Source organism: Cetorhinus maximus, chromosome 1 (assembly GCF_964194155.1).
Source record: "Cetorhinus maximus chromosome 1, sCetMax3.hap1.1, whole genome shotgun sequence".
NCBI classification, from domain to species: Eukaryota; Metazoa; Chordata; class Chondrichthyes; order Lamniformes; family Cetorhinidae; genus Cetorhinus; species Cetorhinus maximus.
In genome coordinates, this window is record NC_135879.1 from 140420392 (window position 1) to 140442437 (window position 22046).

Below are 22046 nucleotides of genomic sequence, written 5' to 3' on the forward strand. Positions count from 1 at the left end.
ACAAGGGTCCCAATACCGACCCCTGGGGAACTCCACCACCAACTTTCCTCCAGCCCGAAAAGCATCCTTGAACCATTACCCTCTGTTTCCTATTGCTCAGCCAATTTTGTATCCACATTGCTACTGTCCCTTTTATTCTATGAGCTATAACTTTTCTCACCAGTCTCTTGTGCGGCACTATATCGAATGCCTTTTGGAAGTTCATGTACACCACATCAACAGCATTACCCTCATCAACCCTCTCTGTTACCACTTGAAAAAACTCCAGCAAGTTAAGTATTATTTTCCCTTAAGAAATCCATGCTGGCTCTTCCAAATCAGCCCACATTTTTCTATTTGGCTATTAATTCTATCCCGAATAATTGTTTCTAGAAGTTTCCGCACCACCAAAGTTAAACTGATTGGTCTGTAATTGCTGGGCCTATCCTTACAACCTTTTTTGAACAAGGGCATAATGTTTGCAATTCTCCAGTCCTCTGGCCTGAGTCTAGGGAAGACTGAAAGCTTGTGGCCAATGCCCCTGCAATTTCCACTGTCACTTCCTTCAATATCCTTGGATGCATCGCATCCAGTCCTGGTACCTTGTCAACTTTAAGTACCAACAGTTTATCCACTGCCTCCTCATCAATTTTAAACGCTTCTAGTGACAGAGTTTGCTCCACTGTCACCACGACCTGGGTAACATCTGCTTCCTTGGTAAAGTATTCATTTAACACCTCAGCCATGCCCCCACCTCCATGTGTAAATCCCCTTTTTGGTCCCTAATCAGCCCTGCTCCTCCTTTTGCCACCCTTATACTATTTATGTGCCTATAGAAGACTTTGAGATTCTACTTTATGTTGGCTGCCAGTCTTTCCTCATAATCCCTCTTCGCTTCTCTTATTTTCTTTTTCACCTCTCCTCTGAACCTTCTGTATTCAGCTTGGTTCTCAATCATATTTTCTACCCGACACCTGTCATAAGCAAACTTTTTCTTCCTTACGCACACTATAAGCACACTTCTTCATTCCTTTCTTTTCCCATTGTCTTCCTGCCGTGTCCCAATGTTAACCTGCAATATTAATCAGAGGCCTGAGCAGGGTAAGCAGCAATTGTTTCCTCAGGTAAGACCTGTCGTCAGGTGGATGGTGGTCCAGGAGGAGCAACTCCTCAGGCTGCACAATGTAGCCTTCGGCCTCCCTATCCCCAAAAAACCCCTCTCCCTAAGTGCATTCATAGCCCTCATCACCACTTAGCTGGGTCCCTGGTTGCGAGGTCCTGCTAACAAATTTCCACTCCCACTTGTCAGCTAGGAAGTGGATCCAGGTTTGGTGGGATAAAAAGATGATTCATGATAATGAAGTTGGCTGTTAAGATCAGCTGGACATTCACATCTTCAAAACCCCTGGCTGCGCTGCCTGCTTTAGGGGTTGCAAGCTATGTTTCTGGAACCCCACTCCCCTCACCCACCCACAACACCCAACTTTAAAATTAAAATTGGGGCTAATGTTATTAGGTTTGACAGAATGGGTGCAGGTAGCCATATCAAAATTGATTCACTTTTCCCAAAACTGCAAGACTCCATTCTTGATGAAATCTGGTTTCTGGATGTACAAATCCATCAACTGTGGAACCATAGAAATCATTACAGTCAATTTTGTCATTAACATCCAAACCCAGTTCTCTGATACGTGCTGCTATTGAGCAGGGCTCTGCATCAGGAGCAGAGTCTCCTAATTTTGGTCTAAGGAGTTAACTGCCTTTCAAACAGTATGAAAAAAAGTCTAGTGAATTTAAAAAGAATCTTTTCAGAATCAGTGTTCAGGTATCAAAATACAGACTTTTATAAAACAGCAAGAGCTATTTCTAAAAATCCTATTTACCAAGCAAATCTCAGCTTCCCATAACACCATGGAGACCAACATTATACTGACAAGACAATAATTCATTCTGTTTACTTTAACAGTAGCTGTTTCAAGCCAAAAACTCACAGGCTTTCTCAACCCAAATGTGTGGTTTACTTTCCTTTCTAATTCTGAAAGGTACATTTCTGTGTATAAGTTATTTTGAATTATCTAATCACTACATACCATAGTCTACAATATAAAACAAGACATTAACTGCTAATCTCACCTGTAGAATGCACCTTTTTAAAATCAATCCTTTAGACATTTTGAAACCCTTAGTGATTTTTGCAAAAGGATAAGCTATTTTCAAGTTATGTAAAGATGGCTTGACAACATAAACATAATGATCGTAACAATCGCTTGGTAGTACTTGGCAGAACTTGAATATTTTTGAAAAGAGAGTCATGTTGCCAAAGCTTTTCATTTTGCACTCATCAGGACAAACACACAAAAGCTAAATTTCAAACGATCAGAACAATTTATACTAAGGGAGAAAAGGGTGCTGCTTGGTACTACAGATGCCTTAATTGGGTAGGGAAATGGAAAGGGAAATGAGTGGGGTAACAACTTTCTTGTCCTGGGACATCTATTGGGACAGGAAAGGAGTAAATGGAGAAAAGGATATAGAATTCTTAAATGATATGCAGGACTTCTTCCTCAAACAGTTTGTTTATATGCCTGCAAGGGGAGAAGCATTACTGGTTTCAGTTACAAATAATAGAATAGGTCAAGCAGATGAATTAAATATGGGCGAGCACCTTGGAATCGGATTATGATAGTTTGAAGTTCAAAGTTAGCACAAAAACATGCTAAATTGGAATGTGGTAGCTTTAGAAAGTTTAAGACTAAGTTGAACCTAAAAGTGAATTCAAATCCTACCATAAGAAGTAACATGAACATGCGAATTAGGAGGAGTGGCCATTCAGCCCCTCGTGCCTGCTGTCATTTGATAAGATTATGACTAATCTTATTGTGGCCTCTGCTTCCCTGTCAACCCCTATACCCTTAAGATTCTTGACTGACAAGGGAGTCAATCTAATGCAATGACCCTCAGAAAAAAATTCTCCTCATTGCAGTCTTAAATGAGCGACCTCTTATTTTCAAACTGTGTCCCCTAGTTCTAGTCTCTCCCACAAGGGAGAAACATCCTTTCAGGAACCAGTGAACCCAACAAACTTGGTAATTTGTGATATCACAGCACAAAAACTACTGCACTATCATAAATGCCCAGCAGATTCACTAAATAAATTAAGTAACTTGAGTTGAGGTGGAAAGAGAAATTTGCCTATAAGACTGTAGATCAACAATGGGTCTTTTAAAAAAAAGTGCAGAGCTAAAGATTAAATATATATCATTAAGAAAAAACTACTCAAGTTTCAGGAAGATGTACATAATGAAGAGGTAGAAACAAACTAAAATTGAAATTATGTACCTTGTGGGGGCCAATATGTCTGGTAAAAACAGGGGAAAGGAAAAAATGAGATAACAGGAGAGGGGTAAAGAAAACAAGGAGAGAAAATGAGGAGAGAATCTCAAAAATATTTAAAAGAACCAAATGGTATGTTCTATGTAAACTACATGGCAGCATTCTACAAAAATATCAGTAAATAGGCAACTGTTCACTGTTAAGTGGGACCTCCTCCCTCTCCCACCCTCAAGGGTAAAAATTTGGCACAGGTTAAATGGAAACTAACAGGGATAGTTAAGAAATACTTTGCTTTTGTGATTACGAAAAAGAAAGATATTGAGGAGGAGGTAAATCCTGAATTGCATGAAAGTGAGGGGACTGATATTAAAATAAATAAAAAAAGTATTAGTGAAGTTAATTAAGCTAAGGGAAAACAAAATATCAGCATCTGATGGAATTCATCCATGGATCCTGAGGCAACTGTGAACAGAAAACATGAAGGCCTTTGAAATTATAGGCAAAATTTTGTCAGTCTTGAAATTTTTCTGCCACCGGAGCCAAAAGCGCATCCCAACCATGCTGGTGCCATCTGCCCACATGGTGTCGCAGGCTTACTGGAGGTGGCTAATTAAGAGGCTACCTCTGCGTTTGCATCCAATTAAGGATGGCAGGCGGCTCCTGAGGTGGGAGACCCAGAGGGCCCAAAGCTCTGGATGGCCAGCAGCCTCTGTAGGAGAGGTGGGAGCTGCTGAGGCAAGCAGAAAACCAGGTGGGGGCCTCAAAATGGAGATGCTCTCTGAAGCCTTCTGAAAACATAAAAATGCCATTATTGTGGCACCAGGAGTGCTTGCGGCTGCAACTGCAGCCTTCTCATTCCAGCAGCTCCATGATGGGAATATTGAGAGGAAGCATCGATAACCCCTTGGCCAGTCACTGGGAGGCCATCTAGATAATTCCAGATGGTGCTCCAGCCTCAGCGAGAGGCCTGTCTGGTGATGAGGTGGGTGGACACTGATGCATTGGCCCTGCCTCTGGCATGGTCACCTGCATCAAGGAGCCAACATGATGTGCTGTTTCCAAATTTGGTCCTAGTCTTGCCTCCAATTCCTCCTGCCTGGACTAATGAGATTCTGCCCTAAATCTCAGCGTTCTATTGAGAGTAGATATGTGCAGGAGGAGTGGTCAATGCAATGCAATTTAGAAAGAGTTGAGGCAGAACTAATCTGGATAAATACAGAACAGTTAGTTTAACATCTATGGTAAAGAAAATTCTGGTATATTTACAAAGATGAAATTACTAAATATCTAGGTGGAAATATAAGCCCCCAACATGGATTTCAGAAGGGAAAATCACGCTTAACAAGCTTGATTGTTCTCTGAGGAGGTGATAGATTGAAGATGGAGGAAGAGAGATAGTTGTGGTGAGATGAGATGAGACAGGGGAAAAGAGAGAAAACAAAGAATAGCAATTAGGCACAGTTTTTCAGGATGGCTGAATGTGGGCAGTAGTGTCACATAGGATTCTGTTCTGAGACCACTTTTGTTTACTATGTACAGGCTATAAGATCTAGGAGTGTGCATTCAATTTGCAAGTAATACTTACAAATAGAAAGGACAACAATTAAGTGAAGTGGTAAATTTTGGTTTAAAAATAAATAAGAATGGGGAAGTGTGAGTAATGTAGAAAAGCAAAGGGAAATTATGAAAGAATGAAAGTTACAATTAAAATTTTACAATTATTTTCACAAAAGAAAATTAAATACAATCTGGAAAAATATTAAAATGTCCTCTTTAAAGCTCAAGAATCCCGCTATATGGTTTTCATACCTTTCGTTTATCATCTTCATCGACTATGGTGAGTGCATGGCATTCTTTTGCACATGTGTGATTCCGGCAGGGCAGGAGCCGTCCACAAGGTCTCTTACAAGAGTAGGGCCCTACTGCATGACAAGGCAAAAGACTAACCTGAAATACAAAAATGTATGCATTTTTACTGTTACATCAATTACATCAAAACAAAGTCAGATTTCAAAGCCCGATGATGCTACTGAGGGGAAAGAAAACCTATTTTCACTTAACAAAATACAATATCCATCTCATTTCTTTGTGAAGGTTAGCTCATCCATAAATTGAAGAATTGACCATGGATCCCAACCAGTGGATTTAGTGCCTAAGGTGGGGCCTCTTGCTCTTTGATATCCATGTGACTGTGTAAGAACTTATGGAATTAATGTATTTTTACTATTGAATACTCAAATGATAGTAGCTGCTATTTTCTCAATCTTTCTCCTCCCTAGAGTTTAAAGTCTATTTTCTGGCATTCTGTGACCGGCAAAAAAAAAAATGTTTTGTAGTGGAAATGAGGGCAACCAATTAAGACATTGTGGAATGTACTTATTTTATTCTCCCATTTTGAAAAACTTTCAAACAATTCACATTTTAAATATCCAAGAGAAAACTACAGGTCTCTGATAATTTTACTGTATATTACAAACATATGAATTAGGAGCAGTAGGCCATTCAGCCCCTCATGTTCCACCATTCAATAAGATCATGGTTTAATGTGGGAAAATGTGAAGCTGTTCACTTTGGCAGGAAGAACAAAAAAGCAGCGTATTACTTAAACGGAGAACAGTTGCATAATTCTGAGGTGCAGAGGGCTAGGTGTTCTAGTACATGAGTCACAAAAAGTTAGAATGCAGGTACAGCAAGTAATTAAGGGGCTAAGAAATGCTACCCTTTATTATCAGAGGGATTGAATATAAAAGTGAGGATGTTATGCTTCAGTTATACAGGGCATTGGTGAGACCGCACCTTGAATACTGTGTGCAGTTTTGATCTCCTTATTTAAGGAAGGATGTAAATGCGTTGGAGGCGGTTCAAAGGAGGTTTACTAGATTGATACTTGGAATGAGTGGGGTGTCTTATGAGGAAAGATTGGACAGACTGGACTTGTTTCTACTGGAGTTTAGAAGAGTGAGGGGTGATTTGATTGAAGTATACAAGATCCTGAACAGCCTTGACAAGGTGGATGTCGACAGGATGTTTCCTTTTCTGGGTGAGTCCAGAACTAGGGGGCACTGTTTCAAAATTAGGGGTCACCCTCTTAGGGCACAGATGAGGAGAAACTTCTTCTATGAGGGTTGTGTGACTTTGGAGCTCTCTGCCTCAGGTGAAGGTGGAAGCGGGGCATTAAATATTTTTAAGGCAGAGGTAGATAGATTCTTGTTAGGCAAGGGAATCAAGGGTTATCAACATTAGATGGCATTGTGGAAATCAAAGCACAAGATCATCAGCCATGATCTTATTGAATGGCGGAGCAGGCTCAAGGGGCCGAATGGTTGACTCCTGTTCATATTTCTTATGTTCTTATTTTCTTATGTTCTTATTTTCTTATGTTCTTTTCAACAAATGTACCATTTCATTAATTACATTAGCAATATTATCCACATCTGTTTTAAAATGTCTACATTAGCCTTAACTATTCCCTTTCTTCTAATACAATCATTAAAACTTAGTGTTAATTCTTCTGTATTCCTTCTTGCAGCTCTTACTATCTTTTTTGTCTTATATTATGTAAAGTATATGGAGGCAGGGAATTTGCAGAAGTGACTGACAAGACCAGAACTGAGAGGACATAATTATCAGGGAAGTCTAATCAGGCTGGGACTCTTTCCTCTCAAAAAGCGAAGAACCTAATAGTGCCCTTCAAGATGATGAAAGAGTTTTATGGCATAGACTTACCAGAAAATTCATTGTGGGGAAATAGAAGTTCATGAGATCATAAATATAAGAATGGTAACAATGCAAGAACAGAAGCTGATAGGGTTAGATGTAGTAGGATGGAAGGAGGCTCTTATGAAGCATAAATACCAGAATAGACCATGCCCTGTTCTTGTGCTGTACACTCAATGTCTTTTTCAGCTTTCTTGGTATCTCTCCTGGATCTACACTTTGCAGTTTTGTAGTTTATTGTGCATTAAACTGAATTATCTCTTGAACGCCTCCCACTGTTCATCTGTAGTTTTATCTGATAATAGTTTTGATCAGTTTGTTACCACCAGTCTTGGCCTAATCCCTTGAAGTTAGCCTCGCCAAAATCTGGAATCTAGTTTCTTCTTTTCAAATCTAACATTGAACTTGATCATATTTTAATCACGGTTATAAATATATTAGATAAATGCTCCCTTCTGGTTCATTACTCATTACTAAATATAATATAGCTGCCTGTTTGTTGGTTTTAGAGCATATTTGCTCCAAACAGCTGTATTTTTTTTGTTCAAAGCTGCAGAGTCTTTTGTATACAAAAGAAGTATAAAATGAATGCAAATACTGTGCCAAATGGAAACTTTAGCCTTATTACTTGAGCAAAGTACATTATCATTTGTGCTGAATTGCTTCACTTTGTCCATGGTTAAAAATCATGTTCAGGTTGTTCAGGAGAAAAGTAAAATATTTAGAAAAAAAATTATCCTTTCTTCAAAATAATGTGCAGCTGGGGAATTTAAACTTCACATTTTCCTCCTTTATGTGATTATTAAATAATACAAGTATGACATACTTTAAGAATTGTTGACACATGAAAATGATAAACGTCCAATTTATAAAAAAGGCTCAATTCCAAATTCAAACATAAAATTGCAAACATCAGCTCCTTAAAAACAAAAACTTGTACGTCACAACATCTTTAACATAGCAGAACTTCCCAAAGAGCATTATCAAACAAAATCAGACACCAAACCACATAAGGAGACATTAGCGCAGATGATCAAAAGCTTGATCAAAGGGGTAGATTTTAAGGAGCTTCTTAAAAGAGGAGAGAGGTAGAGAATTATGTTCCTTCTAAGCTGCTTGCTTACACAACATTCCATTAAATGCTACACATTTAATTATTACAGCGGGCACAATCTCAGCCACTCCACCCACTGAGAAGTATATTTTTTCCTCTCTACAACAGCACTGATCGGAGGGATATTGCTTCCTCACTGAGCGTGATGATACGGTTGAGCACTCCACTCCCTGAAAACAACATGCCCATGTGGGCTAAAGAGGCTAAGAGAACCACTCGCTTGTCTGTCACACTTAAGCCGGCCGAGGTGATGGGAGGGTGAAGTGCGACCATAGAAGGGGGTTGAGTTTAAAATCACACATCCAACCACAGTCAGATGTTTGGTGGAGAGGGAGGGTGGGGGAGGGCTCAGCTCGGGCCATTGGAGAACCATTAAAGTTGGCTTGTAAGTATGGGCGAGGGAGGGTGGGTGGGAAGGAGATGAGCCAGTTTGGTACAGATTAATGTTAGCAGAATACTTGCCATTTCTTATACAGTAACATTTGTCTTTCAGAAGAGCTGCTTTCTTTCTGCAGTAGAATATTTTTGGAACCTGGTGCATTTTATTCAATGAAACTCGCATTCTTGGTGACAGCTTTCTACACATTTTTAAAAGTTACTTGAAAATAACTAATTGCACAGTTCTATGCATCCTTACATGTTTGGTAATTAAGGACATGCATATTGACTTCATAGGTTTTTTAATCTGTCAGCTTCTTTTTGGATGTTTCTGTATGAAGAGACTTTAGTGTTGCTGAAAAAAGAGACATGTCAAAGCTTTTCGTCTTGCATTCATCAGGACACTTAGCAGGAATACCAATGTAAGGAGAAACAACAATTTATGCTGTATGAGAAGAGAGTGCTGACTGGCTGGCAAGTGGGGTCTGGTGGAGGTGTTGTCATGGAGAATGCACTAGTGACGGTGATTGACAGTTAACTGCCAAGCATTGTTTGACATGTAAACCAGGAAGCTTGACCCTGATTGGTCAATGCATTACCCTGAGGGATGAGTCAGCGAATGGCTGTCACTTATTCTATTTAACTGAAAGAGACACAATGTGTGTACATGTCCTTCTTGACTGCAAAGAACAGGGCCCTGTGTATTAATATATGTAGCTTCCAGTACAGGCAAATACACTACATTGTGAGCATGACTGACAATCTTAAATTGGTTGTCAGTGCAATTCTTAGCACACTGAGGATTATTTAGCAAATGTTGTCCGATTGCGGAATCACATCTAATATTAGACATTGTGTTTCAAGTTTTACAAGCACGGGTTGGTTGGGTATGGTGTGTACCAAGACTCTCCAAAGTGATGTCCCTTTATGCTCTGTCTTATCTATGACCATTTCTGTACAAGATAAATTGGCTAAATGGCTGCAAGATGAATTGGCCAGATGGTTGGGCAAATTGTTACAACCAGTTCTGAGCAAGTTTTCCCACCTAGAGTGTGAAGGATTCCTTCACATTTGCAAAGGCCATACAGGTCTTGCATATTGATAGAAATGCTGTGTCCATGTGCTCATTTGACATTGTTAGTCCATTCAGCAATGTTCCACTTAAGGAAGCTACAGATATTTGCGCTGCAGCATATAGCATGGCGATGTAGACCCACCACCATTGTGGGAATCAGTGTTCATTGATCTTATGAACTCGGCAACTCATGCAGTTGAGTTCAGTTTTAATGACACCATGTATGTCCAACTAGATGGTGTTGCCATGGGATCCCCTCTAGGCCCAGCTTTAGCAAACCTCTTTGTTGGGTTCCATGAGAAATGTGTCTTCAATGGAATGACACCCAACCTCGTACCCCTTGTATATTTCCGATATGTGGATGGTACATTTGCTATGTTTAAATCCGCAGCTGCATGTTTTAATTTTCTTACATGTCTTAATGGGCCCCATCCCGCGCTCAAATTCACCTTTTAAATGGAGCAGTCAAATGAACTTCCCTTCCTTGACGTGCTGGTTGAGAAATCTGCCAGGGGGCTCTCTACCACGGTCTACCACAAGCCTACCTTCACTGATCAGTATATGCGTTGGGATTCTTATAGTTCCACATGCTACCAGATTGGTCTTATCGGCAACCTTGTAAATAGGGCCCGAGCCATTTCGCAGGCACATCTGCCAAACAGCCAGCAGAGTCCATGACCCAGAGGCTCCAGTCAAGCTTCAAAGAAACCTCTGAAGATGAATCTGGAGGCACCCTCCCTTAAGTCCCACACAGCGCTCACCCAAACCCTCCACCAACGCAGAGACACACACTTCGATGGGACCTAGATTAAGAGTAGCCTTGGGGTCACAATGTGGTGAGCGCATCACACTTTCTGCTCCACAGCAGGTGGAGGCAGGGACTTCCCAGGTCCCCAGCATTCGGAGGATTGCTGGAGACCAGAACGTTGCTGAGTCCGAGTCAGATGACGAGCCTCTGGACTCGGTCATGTCACGGCTGCTGGAACTGCAAAGGCAAGCCCGGGAACATCAGGAAGAGATGTCTGCTGCATTCCTCAGATTGCAAGGCACGATGGAGGAGTCAGTCCGTCTTCAAGCTGAGGTGATAGCACCAGCACTGCAAGGCACCGAGGTCAACACTGGCAGGATGGCGGCCGCCATGAAGGCCTTGGTCCAGGATGTTGCTTCTGCACTGCTGCGCGGGCTGAACTCCATCACTGATGCCATAGTTGGTCTCCAAAAGTGTGTACGCAAGTGGGGTGCTAGGCAGCTCGATCTCACTCCAGCTACCCCTTCCGCTCACAAAGTCAGCCGGGGCCCTCGGGCACCCATGGGGAGGGGGATCAACAGTTGCACGCTTCGGGGCCATCCACCCAGGTGACTCTGGGAGTGACCGGCCCAAAAATCCTATCTTCCTGTGACCTCCGCAGATCCAGCTTCACAGGCTGAGGAGGGTGCCACTACCACACAGCAGGACCCCGAAAGCAGGCTGGGGCCCTCCAAAGGACACCCGCCAAAGTCATCACAAACAGGGTTTCACAGTCAGCACGCTGCCTCCACCTCTGCTGAGATGTCCGGGGAACACTAAGGTGTAGTGGTAGGATTAGGAAAGTTAGATACAAGTAGTTGCAGAGCCTGGGTATGGGTGTTAATCACTTGTACATTCTGTTCACTATTGTCAATAAACTTCTAAGAATGTCACCATGCCTGTGGCTCCTTGTTCTGATGAGCAGTGTTCTTGTCACTCAGACGTGCACAAGATAAAAGGCAGGTACCGGGCCTCTTCAGTGTGCTCTATGCAGCCTTCAGGCCACAACGATGGTTCAGCTTCAGACATCCTGGTGCCTGCACCTCGACGGTGCTGGTTATTGCTGCCAGAATGTAGTGGGCAGACACCACAGAGTTCTCTCATTCTGTGTGCTCTCAGCACCTTTAAGGTGGGGCTGGTCCCCATCACATCAGCATCTGCGACCAGTGATGCTATGCACCAGCTCCTGAAGGTGGACACAGCATCAGATGCATTTAAAGTTTCATGGCTGCGTCGCTGAGATGGCCCTGATCATGGAGCGTAAGTGAGCTGCCCTCGGCCAGAAAGGAGTAAGACGTTCTCAGACGCTATGTGAAGATCTATGGAGCGTCCTCACTGCATGTTTTTTTTTTAATTCATTCATGGGATATGGGCGTCGCTGGCTAGGACAGCATTTATTTTCCATCTATAATTGCCCTTGTTCAGAGGACACTTAAGAGCCAACCACATTGCTGTGGGTCTGGAGTCACATATAGGCCAGACCTGTTAAAGACAGATTTCCTTCCCTAAAAGGACATTAGTGAACCAGATGGGTTTTACAACAATCGACAATGGTTCCATGGTCATCATTAGAGTTTTAATTCCAGATTTTTATTGAATTCAAATTTCACCATTCATACCCGGGTCCCCAGAGCATTACTCTGGGTCTCTGGATTACAAGTCCAGCGACAATACCACTGCGCTATCAACTCCCCATCAACCTTCTGCGACCATGCAACTATTAGGGCCTCCACTGCATCTCCATGACAGGAGCATTCTCAGAAGGTATTGGCGCTGCGATAAGCCAGACTGGAGTCAAGTGTTCACAATTGCGATGTGAGGATCTACGGGGACACCTCACTACATGTCGTCATTATCCTCCACAAACCTGGCAGCTATGAGGGCCTCCTGAAGTGCGCCTGCCTCGTCTAGCCAGTGCGAGAGCCTCATCTCCGTCATCGTCACCACTGAGGACTCCCTCACCCTCATCAGCGTCCTCCTCATCGGAAGAGATGTGCAGCTCCTCAGCCAGCTCCTCTCCCTGCTGCAGTGCCAGGTTGTAAAGAGTGCAGCAACTGATACCGATGTGTTACACTCTCTGCGTACTGTATTGCAGGGCTCCACCAGACTGGTCCAGGCACCGGAACCGCAACTTCACAATTCCAATGGTCTGCTCCACCAAGTTGCGAGCTGCTACATGAGCCTCATTATAGCGTTGCTCTGCTTCTCTGTTGGTCTAAGGCCGCTGCACAGGTGCCATAGGCATGGCATCTGCGGGTAGCCCTTATCCCCAAGGAGCCAACCCTGCAGCCTCTGTGGACCCTGGAAGACTGCAGGGATCTGTGAGCGACTCAGGATGTAGGTGTCCTGCACACTCCCTTGAAGCTGTGCGCATACCTGCAGGATGTGTTTCTGGTGGTTGCATACCAGCTGCACCTTCAGTGAGTGGAAGCCCTTGCGGTTGATGAAGTCCACTGAGTGTAGTGATGGAGGCCTGAGTGCCACGAGTGCAGTCAATTGCACCCTGCACCTGTAGGAATCCTGAGATCAGGGCGAATCCAATGGCCCTTGCACCCTGGCTTTATACATTGGCTAAAATCGCTGTTTTTGTAGAAAGGAAATAGTTATAAATCGAGCAAGGCTACATACCTCAGGACATAAGTCAGTAGTTGAGAATACAGATACTACTGTAAGTACAATGTCCAGGTTCTGTTATTTGAAATGAATCCTAATACACTTAACATTATCTGATTTGACGATAAGTACCATCAAATGATATAGTTCAACTGACTGGGATGTTTAGATCTGATATTGAACGCTCCTCCTGGATTAAACTAGTTTAGCATCTTTTAATATACGAACATGTATTTTGGTCCACTGTAGGAAAATAAATTCACAGTAACACTGTAATGATTCTTTGCTTTATTTTACTGTCTTGTCGTACTTTGAAGTTACATTTTTACAGTTGTACTTCAAATAAAGGGTTAAGTCATTTTTGATACATTTCAAACTTCTGTGGGACACTATGCTTGTACAAAATTGGCAGGGGTGCTTTCTTTCCTTGCGCTCACAACTCTGCCCCCTGCACCCACCCAACCCTGCTCTCCGAACTCTCCCTCCGCTCGTTGTCACAACTCTGCGCTCCCACCCTCCAGCCCTTCCCCACTCTTTTACTTTGATATTGGTGCACGTAACAAAATTAATTCTGCACATTGATGGAAATAAGGGAAATTGAGGGAAAATTAGTAGAGGGGTGGGGAGGTTAAGGGAAGGAATGCCAGAGGTTAGGATCTTGGCAGCTAAAGACACAACCATCAGTGGTGAAGCAAATAAAATCAGGGATGCTCAAAACGTCAGAATTGGAAGAGGTTAGAATTGAAAGAGCAGGTATCTCAGACAATTGTAGGGCTGGAGGGGATTACAGAGATAGGGAGGGGCAAGGCCATGGTTATGCTAAAATAAGAAGGGGGTACTCTATTCTGAGGTTTAAAGTATAAGCTGCCCACAAAAATAGCTTTTAGTTAATAGCGCTTTTAGTCTGTTACTGTAAACGTCTTATAAGCATGAAATCTTGCCTTGTCATCCTTTTTGCTATTAGCTGGAAGTTCAAATTTCTTCTTAAAGGTTTTCCTAACAACTGGGGTGGAAAAATTATCAAGCAAATTAGCTGACATTTACAGGACTAATAATAAAAAAAAACTTTACTTTTGGAACAAAAATATGTAGACCTCAAGTGTCAAGACTCATTTCCAGCAGAAAAACCAAACTCTACTGGCTCAATGGATCGGACGCAGAGGTGCCCAAAATATAATTCCTAAGCATTCTATTAGTGGCTGGAAAATTGAAAGTATTGCAACCAGCAACGTTAGTGTTCACAACAAATGCTTTGATGCATGCTCTTATTCACTGCTGGAAGCAGAGTCTCTCAAATTCAGGGTTTTCATCTACAGTTAAAATCAATGACCTAGTATGCAAGTTTGTTCATTTTGTTTGGTACTGAGTCTCAAAGACAAAGGGAACCCAGGTTCTCTTCATAGACTGTGTTGAATTAGCCAATGTCAGTCTAGGTTGCAGTATTGCATGTCGCTCTACTATTTAAGAAAGGGAAGAGAGAAAACCAAGAAATTATAGACAAAATAGTCTAACATCTCGTCAAGAAATTACTTGAGTCTAACTTAAGGACTAAACACAATGAAAATTTTCAGCTGATCAGAGAGCCCAGCATGGATTTGTAGAGGGCTGATCATGCCTGATGAACCTGGTATGATTTTTTAAGAGGTGGCTAAAATACTTGACAGAGGAACGTCTACAGATGCTTTTTAGACAAACTGTCAGAAAATGTTCAATGAAGTCTCTCACAGGAGACCATTAGCTAAGGTTGAGGTTCATGGAATTGATAAATTTCTGTTAACCAAAGGTATTAAAGTATATGGGGCAAAGGTGGGTATATAATGTTCGTTTGCAGGTCAGCCAGAATCACACTGAACGGCAGAACAAGCTCATGGGGAAAATGGCCTACTCCTGGTCCTATGTCCTGGTTGGCATCAGTGTACTTGGGGGTGAAGGGGGAGGGGAAGAGATGGCAGCCAATGTTCCTGCTTGTGATTGCTAACTAAAGACCCCAATGCAAAGTATGTGCATTTGAGCTGCTAGAAGGAACAGGGTAAGGTATTCATGTCCCTATAATTAAAATAATAATCACATAAGGGTTGTCAGCACTCATGGTACTATACTGAGGCAGCAACCACATATTCAAGAAACAAAGTGAGAAAATGCTGTGAATAATGATTTTCATAAACTACCTGATTGCTAGCAATGTCAGGGTGCCTTGTGCTCCAAGTTCCTATCAAGATTTTAACCACACCATTTTTAACAAAGTCTTGTTACAGCAATAGTGCTGAAATATCACAGGAGGTTTGTTACAGTAATAATACTGCAATATATTTTGTGAAAGCTTCTTTTGTAAGTTTCAAAAAATATTTCCATTATCTTTTTCTCTTTTCCCTTACTATCTTCTTTCTCATCATTATTTTAAATTTTTACATAGATTTTAAAATCTGAACTTAAATTTTCTCCTATACCTCCAATGAACTCCATTTTGGAGCTGTTCCTAAAAGTCAGTGGACAGACTGAACATTAAACTCTGACCTGGTAATGATGCTTAGCTGTTCCAGTTACATTTTGAAATACTGCTCTGGCAAAGCAACTTAAAGGATAACTTGCAGGCTATGTGTGGAAGCATCTGAATGAGATCTCATCAGTCTGGAGTTAGCTTGCAGAAATAATGGTCAGAATAACAAAAGTTTGAAATGGAATTATGTTAAAATGATTCAAATAGCATTTTAAGACAAATGCTTTGGGCTTCAATTCCTTACTAAATATATAATACTTGATGTGCAGGAGCCACTCAAATTGTAGTGTAAATTACAATTAATTCTTTAAATTTGCCGATGCATAGCATGAGAAAATGCTGAGTCTGTGCTATAACATCTGTTATTACATGAAGTATTAAAATCTTTGAAACAAAATTACAAGTAATAGCATGTCACACCACTTATGGGGGGGTAGTGGCATAGTGGTATTGTCACTGGACTAGTATTCCAGAAGACCCAGGGTAATTCTCTGGGGTTCGAATCCCAACACAGCAGATGGTGAAATATGAATTCAATAAAAATCTGGAATTAAAAATCTTATGATGGCCACGGAACCATTGTCGTAAAAACCCATCTGGTTCACTGATGTCCTATAGGGAAGGAGATCTGTTGCCTTTCTTGGTCTGACCTACATGTGACTCCGGGCCCACATCAATGTGGTTGACTCTTAAATGCCCTCTAAACAGGGCAATTAGGGATGGACAATAAATACTGGTCTAACCAGCGACACTCACATGCCATGAGCAAATAATAAAAATTACTACTTTTTGAAAGTGAAGGTTAATGGAATCTTTTAGAAGAAAGGAGTTACTTTGACTGGTACAATTTGTAAGACAGGTTTGCATAGCTGAATTAGCTCAAAACTATTTATTTGTTTCCTCGGAAGTGTTGTTAATCATAAAGATTATTTGGAAGAAATAAAGTCAGTTTTAGAGAACTTAAGAAGGCTCTGTTAAAAAGTCGAGATAAGTCTGTCCATAAATAGATAAAAATGAATACTCTATGAAAGTAAGACAGGCCACTTGTGGAATTGTCCTAAGAAATGTTTTTAAATGTGGCGACAAAATGGAGTCAATAGCCTGAACACGAGGAAAGAAATAGGGCTAACGCTAATTAAGGTCATGAGGCTTATGTGAAATACAGCATTCTTACAGAAACTGAAGGAGCACAACTCATCAAGACCACAGGCCTAAAGATAAAGGGATAAACCAGGGAACTACAGGCCAGTCAGTCTAACCTCAGTGGTGGGGAAAATAATGGAAGCAATTCTAAGGGACAGAATTAATCTACACTTAGAGAGGCAAGGATTAATCAAGATAAAAACAAAAAGCTAAAAGCTACTGCGGATGCTGGAAATCCAAAACAAAATAAAAACAGAATTACCTGGAAAAACTCAGCAAGTCTGGCAGCATCGGCGGAGAAGAAATCAGTCAACGTTTCGAGCCCTCATGGCCCTTCAGCAGAACTGAAGCATAGTTTCAACAAGGGAGAAATATAAATTGGTTTAAGGTGGGTGGGGGGCGGGGGGGAAAGAGACACATTGAGGGTGTGGTGTGAGCAGATAATCAAAAGATGTCAGAGACAAAAGGGTCAAAGAGGTGTTGAAGGTGGTGGTCTTTGTCTGAGAAAAGTGCTAATTAAGAATGCAAGACAGGATATTCAAAGTACAGCTCTAGTGGGGGTGGGGTGGAAAGACTAAAGGTTTTAGTTTTAGATTTAAAAATAATGGAAATAGGTGGGGAAAGAAGAATCTATATAGATTCTTGAAAAAAAAGGCGGGTGGGGGGGGGAAAGAAACGGGGTGGGGATGGGGGGAGGGGGAGTTTAAGATCTAAAGTTGTTGAATTCAATATTCAGCCCAGAAGGCTGTAAAGTGCCTAGTCGGAAGATGAGGTGCTGTTCCTCCAGTTTGCGTTGGGCTTCACTGGAACAATGCAGCAAGCCAAGGACAGACATGTGGGCAAGAGAACAGGGTGGAGTGTTAAAATGGCAAGCGACAGGGAGGTTTGGGTCTTTCTTGCGGACAGACCGCAGGTGTTCCGCAAAACGGTCGCCCAGTTTGCGTTTGGTCTCTCCAATGTAGAGGAGACCGCATTGGGAGCAACGAATGCAGTAGACTAAGTTAGGGGAAATGCAAGTGAAATGCTGCTTCACTTGAAAGGAGTGTTTGGGCCCTTGGACGGTGAGGAGAGAGGAAGTGAAGGGGCAGGTGTTGCATCTTCTGCGTGGGCATGGGGAGGTGCCATAAGTGGGGGTTGAGGAGTAGGGGGTGATGGAGGAGTGGACCAGGGTGTCCCGGAGGGAACGATCCCTACGGAATGCCGTCAGGGGGGGTGAAGGGAAGATGTGTTTGGTGGTGGCATCATGCTGGAGTTGGCGGAAATGGCGGAGGATGATCCTTTGAATGCGGAGGCTGGTGGGGTGATAAGTGAGGACAAGGGGGACCCTATCATGTTTCTGGGAAGGAGGAGAAGGCGTGAGGGAGGATGCGCGGGATATGGGCCGGACACGGTTGAGGGCCCTGTCAACGACCGTGGATGGAAAACCTCGGTTAAGGAAGAAGGAGGACATGTCCGAGGAGCTGTTTTTGAAGGTAGCGTCATCAGAACAGATGCGACGGAGGCGAAGGAACTGAGAGAATGGGATGGAGTCTTTACAGGAAGCGGGGTGTGAGGAGCTGTAGTCGAGGTAGCTGTGGGAGTCGGTAGGCTTGTAATGGATATTGGTGGACAGTCTATCATCAGAAATTGAGACAGAGAGGTCAAGGAAGGGAAGAGAAGTGTCAGAGATGGACCATGTGAAGATGATGGAGGGGTGGAGATTGGAAGCAAAATTAATAAATTTTTCCAGGTCCCGACGAGAGCATGAAGCAGCACCGAAGTAATCATCGATGTACCGGAGAAAGAGTTGTGGGAGGGGGCCGGAGTAGGACTGGAACAAGGAATGTTCCACATACCCCATAAAGAGACAGGCATAGCTGGGGCCCATGCGGGTACCCATAGCCACACCTTTTATTTGGAGGAAGTGGGAGGAGTTAAAGGAGAAATTGTTCAGTGTGAGAACAAGTTCAGCCAGACGGAGGAGAGTAGTGGTGGATGGGGATTGTTGGGGCCTCTGTTCAAGGAAGAAGCTAAGGGCCCTCAGACCATCCTGGTGGGGGATGGAGGTGTAGAGGGATTGGACATCCATGGTGAAGAGGAAGCGGTTGGGGCCAGGGAACTGGAAATTGTTGATGTGACGTAAGGTGTCAGAGGAATCACGGATGTAGGTGGGAAGGGACTGGACAAGGGGAGAGAGAAGGGAGTCAAGATAATGAGAAATGAGTTCCGTGGGGCAGGAACAGGCTGACACGATCGGTCTGCCAGGACAGTTCTGTTTGTGGATTTTGGGTAGGAGGTAGAAGCGGGCCGTCCGAGGTTGGGCGACTATCAAGTTGGAAGCTGTGGGAGGAAGATCTCCAGAGGAGATGAGGTCAGTGACAGTCCTGGAAACAATGGCTTGATGTTCTGTGGTGGGGTCATGGTCCAGGGAGAGGTAGGAGGAAACGTCTGCGAGTTGACGCTCAGCCTCCGCGAGGTAGAGGTCAATGCGCCAGACAACAACAGTACCACCCTTGTCAGCGGGTTTGATGACAATGTTGGGGTTGGACCTGAGAGAACGGAGTGCAGTGAGTTCAGAGAGAGACAGATTAGAATGGGTGAGAGGAGCAGAGAAATTGAGACGGCTGATGTCACGCCGACAGTTCTCAATGAAAAGATCAAGAGAAGGTAAGAATCCAGAGGGAGGGGTCCAAGTGGAGGGAGAATATTGGAGGTGGGTAAAAGGATCCGTTGAACGGGGAGAGGACTCCTGCCCAAAGAAGTAAGCACGGAGACGAAGACGGCGGAAGAAGAGTTCAGCATCATGCCGAGCCCGAAATTCATTGAGATGAGGGCGTAAGGGTATGAAACTAAGTCCTTTGCTGAGCACTGAACGTTCAGCATCGGAGAGGGGAAGGTCAGGGGGTATAGTGAATACGCGGCTGGGGCTGGGATTGGAAGATGGGGTGAGGACGGAGGGACAAGCAGGGGTGGAGGGTCCCCGATGGGTGTTGGAGTCGATGAGTTGTTGGAGCTTGCGTTCCTTAGCACTTGAGAGAAAGAGAAAAAGTTTCTTGTTGAGGCGACGGATGAGGCGAAGAATAAAATGAAACTGGGGGCACGCGCAGCTTTGAAAAAGGGTGCGGCGGTGCTGCTGGAGGGAGAGGTCAAGTGTGTTCATATGGCGGCGCATGGCACTGAGTGTGGATCTCAGAATGCGACGGGAACAGCAGTCCGAGAAACGTTTTATGTCCCGGAGATACCTGTAATCCTGGGTGGGTTCGAAACAAGAGGGATGGAATTTCAGTTGAAATCCACGTGGGGTGAGTCGGAGACGGAGACAGTCACTGAGAAAGGAGATATGGCTGTGAAAGCGGGTTTTAGTAAACACCTTGTCAAACACCAGGAGAGAAATGGAAAGCAATGAAGGTGAGCAGGGCAGAAGAGACAGTCGGAAATCCTGTCGGAGGACAGAACCATACTTCTTCCAAGAGGGCATTTTTTTGAAGAGAGGTGGCAGTCAATCAAACACAATTGGAAACACATTGGAGAGACCAAACGCAAACTGGGCGACCGTTTTGCGGAACACCTGCGGTCTGTCCGCAAGAAAGACCCAAACCTCCCTGTCGCTTGCCATTTTAACACTCCACCCTGTTCTCTTGCCCACATGTCTGTCCTTGGCTTGCTGCATTGTTCCAGTGAAGCCCAACGCAAACTGGAGGAACAGCACCTCATCTTCCGACTAGGCACTTTACAGCCTTCTGGGCTGAATATTGAATTCAACAACTTTAGATCTTAAACTCCCCCTCCCCCCATCCCCACCCCGTTTCTTTCCCCCCCCCACCCGCCTTTTTTTTCAAGAATCTATATAGATTCTTCTTTCCCCACCTATTTCCATTATTTTTAAATCTAAAACTAAAACCTTTAGTCTTTCCACCCCACCCCCACTAGAGCTGTACTTTGAATATCCTGTCTTGCATTCTTAATTAGCACTTTTCTCAGACAAAGACCACCACCTTCAACACCTCTTTGACCCTTTTGTCTCTGACATCTTTTGATTATCTGCTCACACCACACCCTCAATGTGTCTCTTTCCCCCCCGCCCCCCACCCACCTTAAACCAATTTATATTTCTCCCTTGTTGAAACTATGCTTCAGTTCTGCTGAAGGGCCATGAGGGCTCGAAACGTTGACTGATTTCTTCTCCGCCGATGCTGCCAGACTTGCTGAGTTTTTCCAGGTAATTCTGTTTTTATTTTGTTTTGGATTTCCAGCATCCGCAGTAGCTTTTAGCTTTTTGTTTTTATCTTTGTGTTTGATTGACTGCCACCTCTCTTCAAAAAAATGCCCTCTTGGAAGAAGTATGGTTCTGTCCTCCGACAGGATTTCCGACTGTCTCTTCTGCCCTGCTCACCTTCATTGCTTTCCATTTCTCTCCTGGTGTTTGACAAGGTGTTTACTAAAACCCGCTTTCACAGCCATATCTCCTTTCTCAGTGACTGTCTCCGTCTCCGACTCACCCCACGTGGATTTCAACTGAAATTCCATCCCTCTTGTTTCGAACCCACCCAGGATTACAGGTATCTCCGGGACATAAAACGTTTCTCGGACTGCTGTTCCCGTCGCATTCTGAGATCCACACTCAGTGCCATGCGCCGCCATATGAACACACTTGACCTCTCCCTCCAGCAGCACCGCCGCACCCTTTTTCAAAGCTGCGCGTGCCCCCAGTTTCATTTTATTCTTCGCCTCATCCGTCGCCTCAACAAGAAACTTTTTCTCTTTCTCTCAAGTGCTAAGGAACGCAAGCTCCAACAACTCATCGACTCCAACACCCATCGGGGACCCTCCACCCCTGCTTGTCCCTCCGTCCTCACCCCATCTTCCAATCCCAGCCCCAGCCGCGTATTCACTATACCCCCTGACCTTCCCCTCTCCGATGCTGAACGTTCAGTGCTCAGCAAAGGACTTAGTTTCATACCCTTACGCCCTCATCTCAATGAATTTCGGGCTCGGCATGATGCTGAACTCTTCTTCCGCCGTCTTCGTCTCCGTGCTTACTTCTTTGGGCAGGAGTCCTCTCCCCGTTCAACGGATCCTTTTACCCACCTCCAATATTCTCCCTCCACTTGGACCCCTCCCTCTGGATTCTTACCTTCTCTTGATCTTTTCATTGAGAACTGTCGGCGTGACATCAGCCGTCTCAATTTCTCTGCTCCTCTCACCCATTCTAATCTGTCTCTCTCTGAACTCACTGCACTCCGTTCTCTCAGGTCCAACCCCAACATTGTCATCAAACCCGCTGACAAGGGTGGTACTGTTGTTGTCTGGCGCATTGACCTCTACCTCGCGGAGGCTGAGCGTCAACTCGCAGACGTTTCCTCCTACCTCTCCCTGGACCATGACCCCACCACAGAACATCAAGCCATTGTTTCCAGGACTGTCACTGACC

The 22046-nt window shown here is 43.7% G+C and overlaps 1 protein-coding gene across 1 annotated transcript in view; it reads right to left on the reverse strand.

Moving 5' to 3' along the window:
* The window catches only part of nfxl1 (nuclear transcription factor, X-box binding-like 1), a 221529-nt gene that overhangs the window by 55851 nt on the left and 143632 nt on the right, over nucleotides 1-22046 (reverse strand). Inside the window, exon 16 of the mRNA XM_078547444.1 lies at nucleotides 5122-5259. Coding sequence (XP_078403570.1) covers nucleotides 5122-5259 — 138 coding nt within the window. The remainder of the gene's footprint in view (nucleotides 1-5121; nucleotides 5260-22046) is intronic.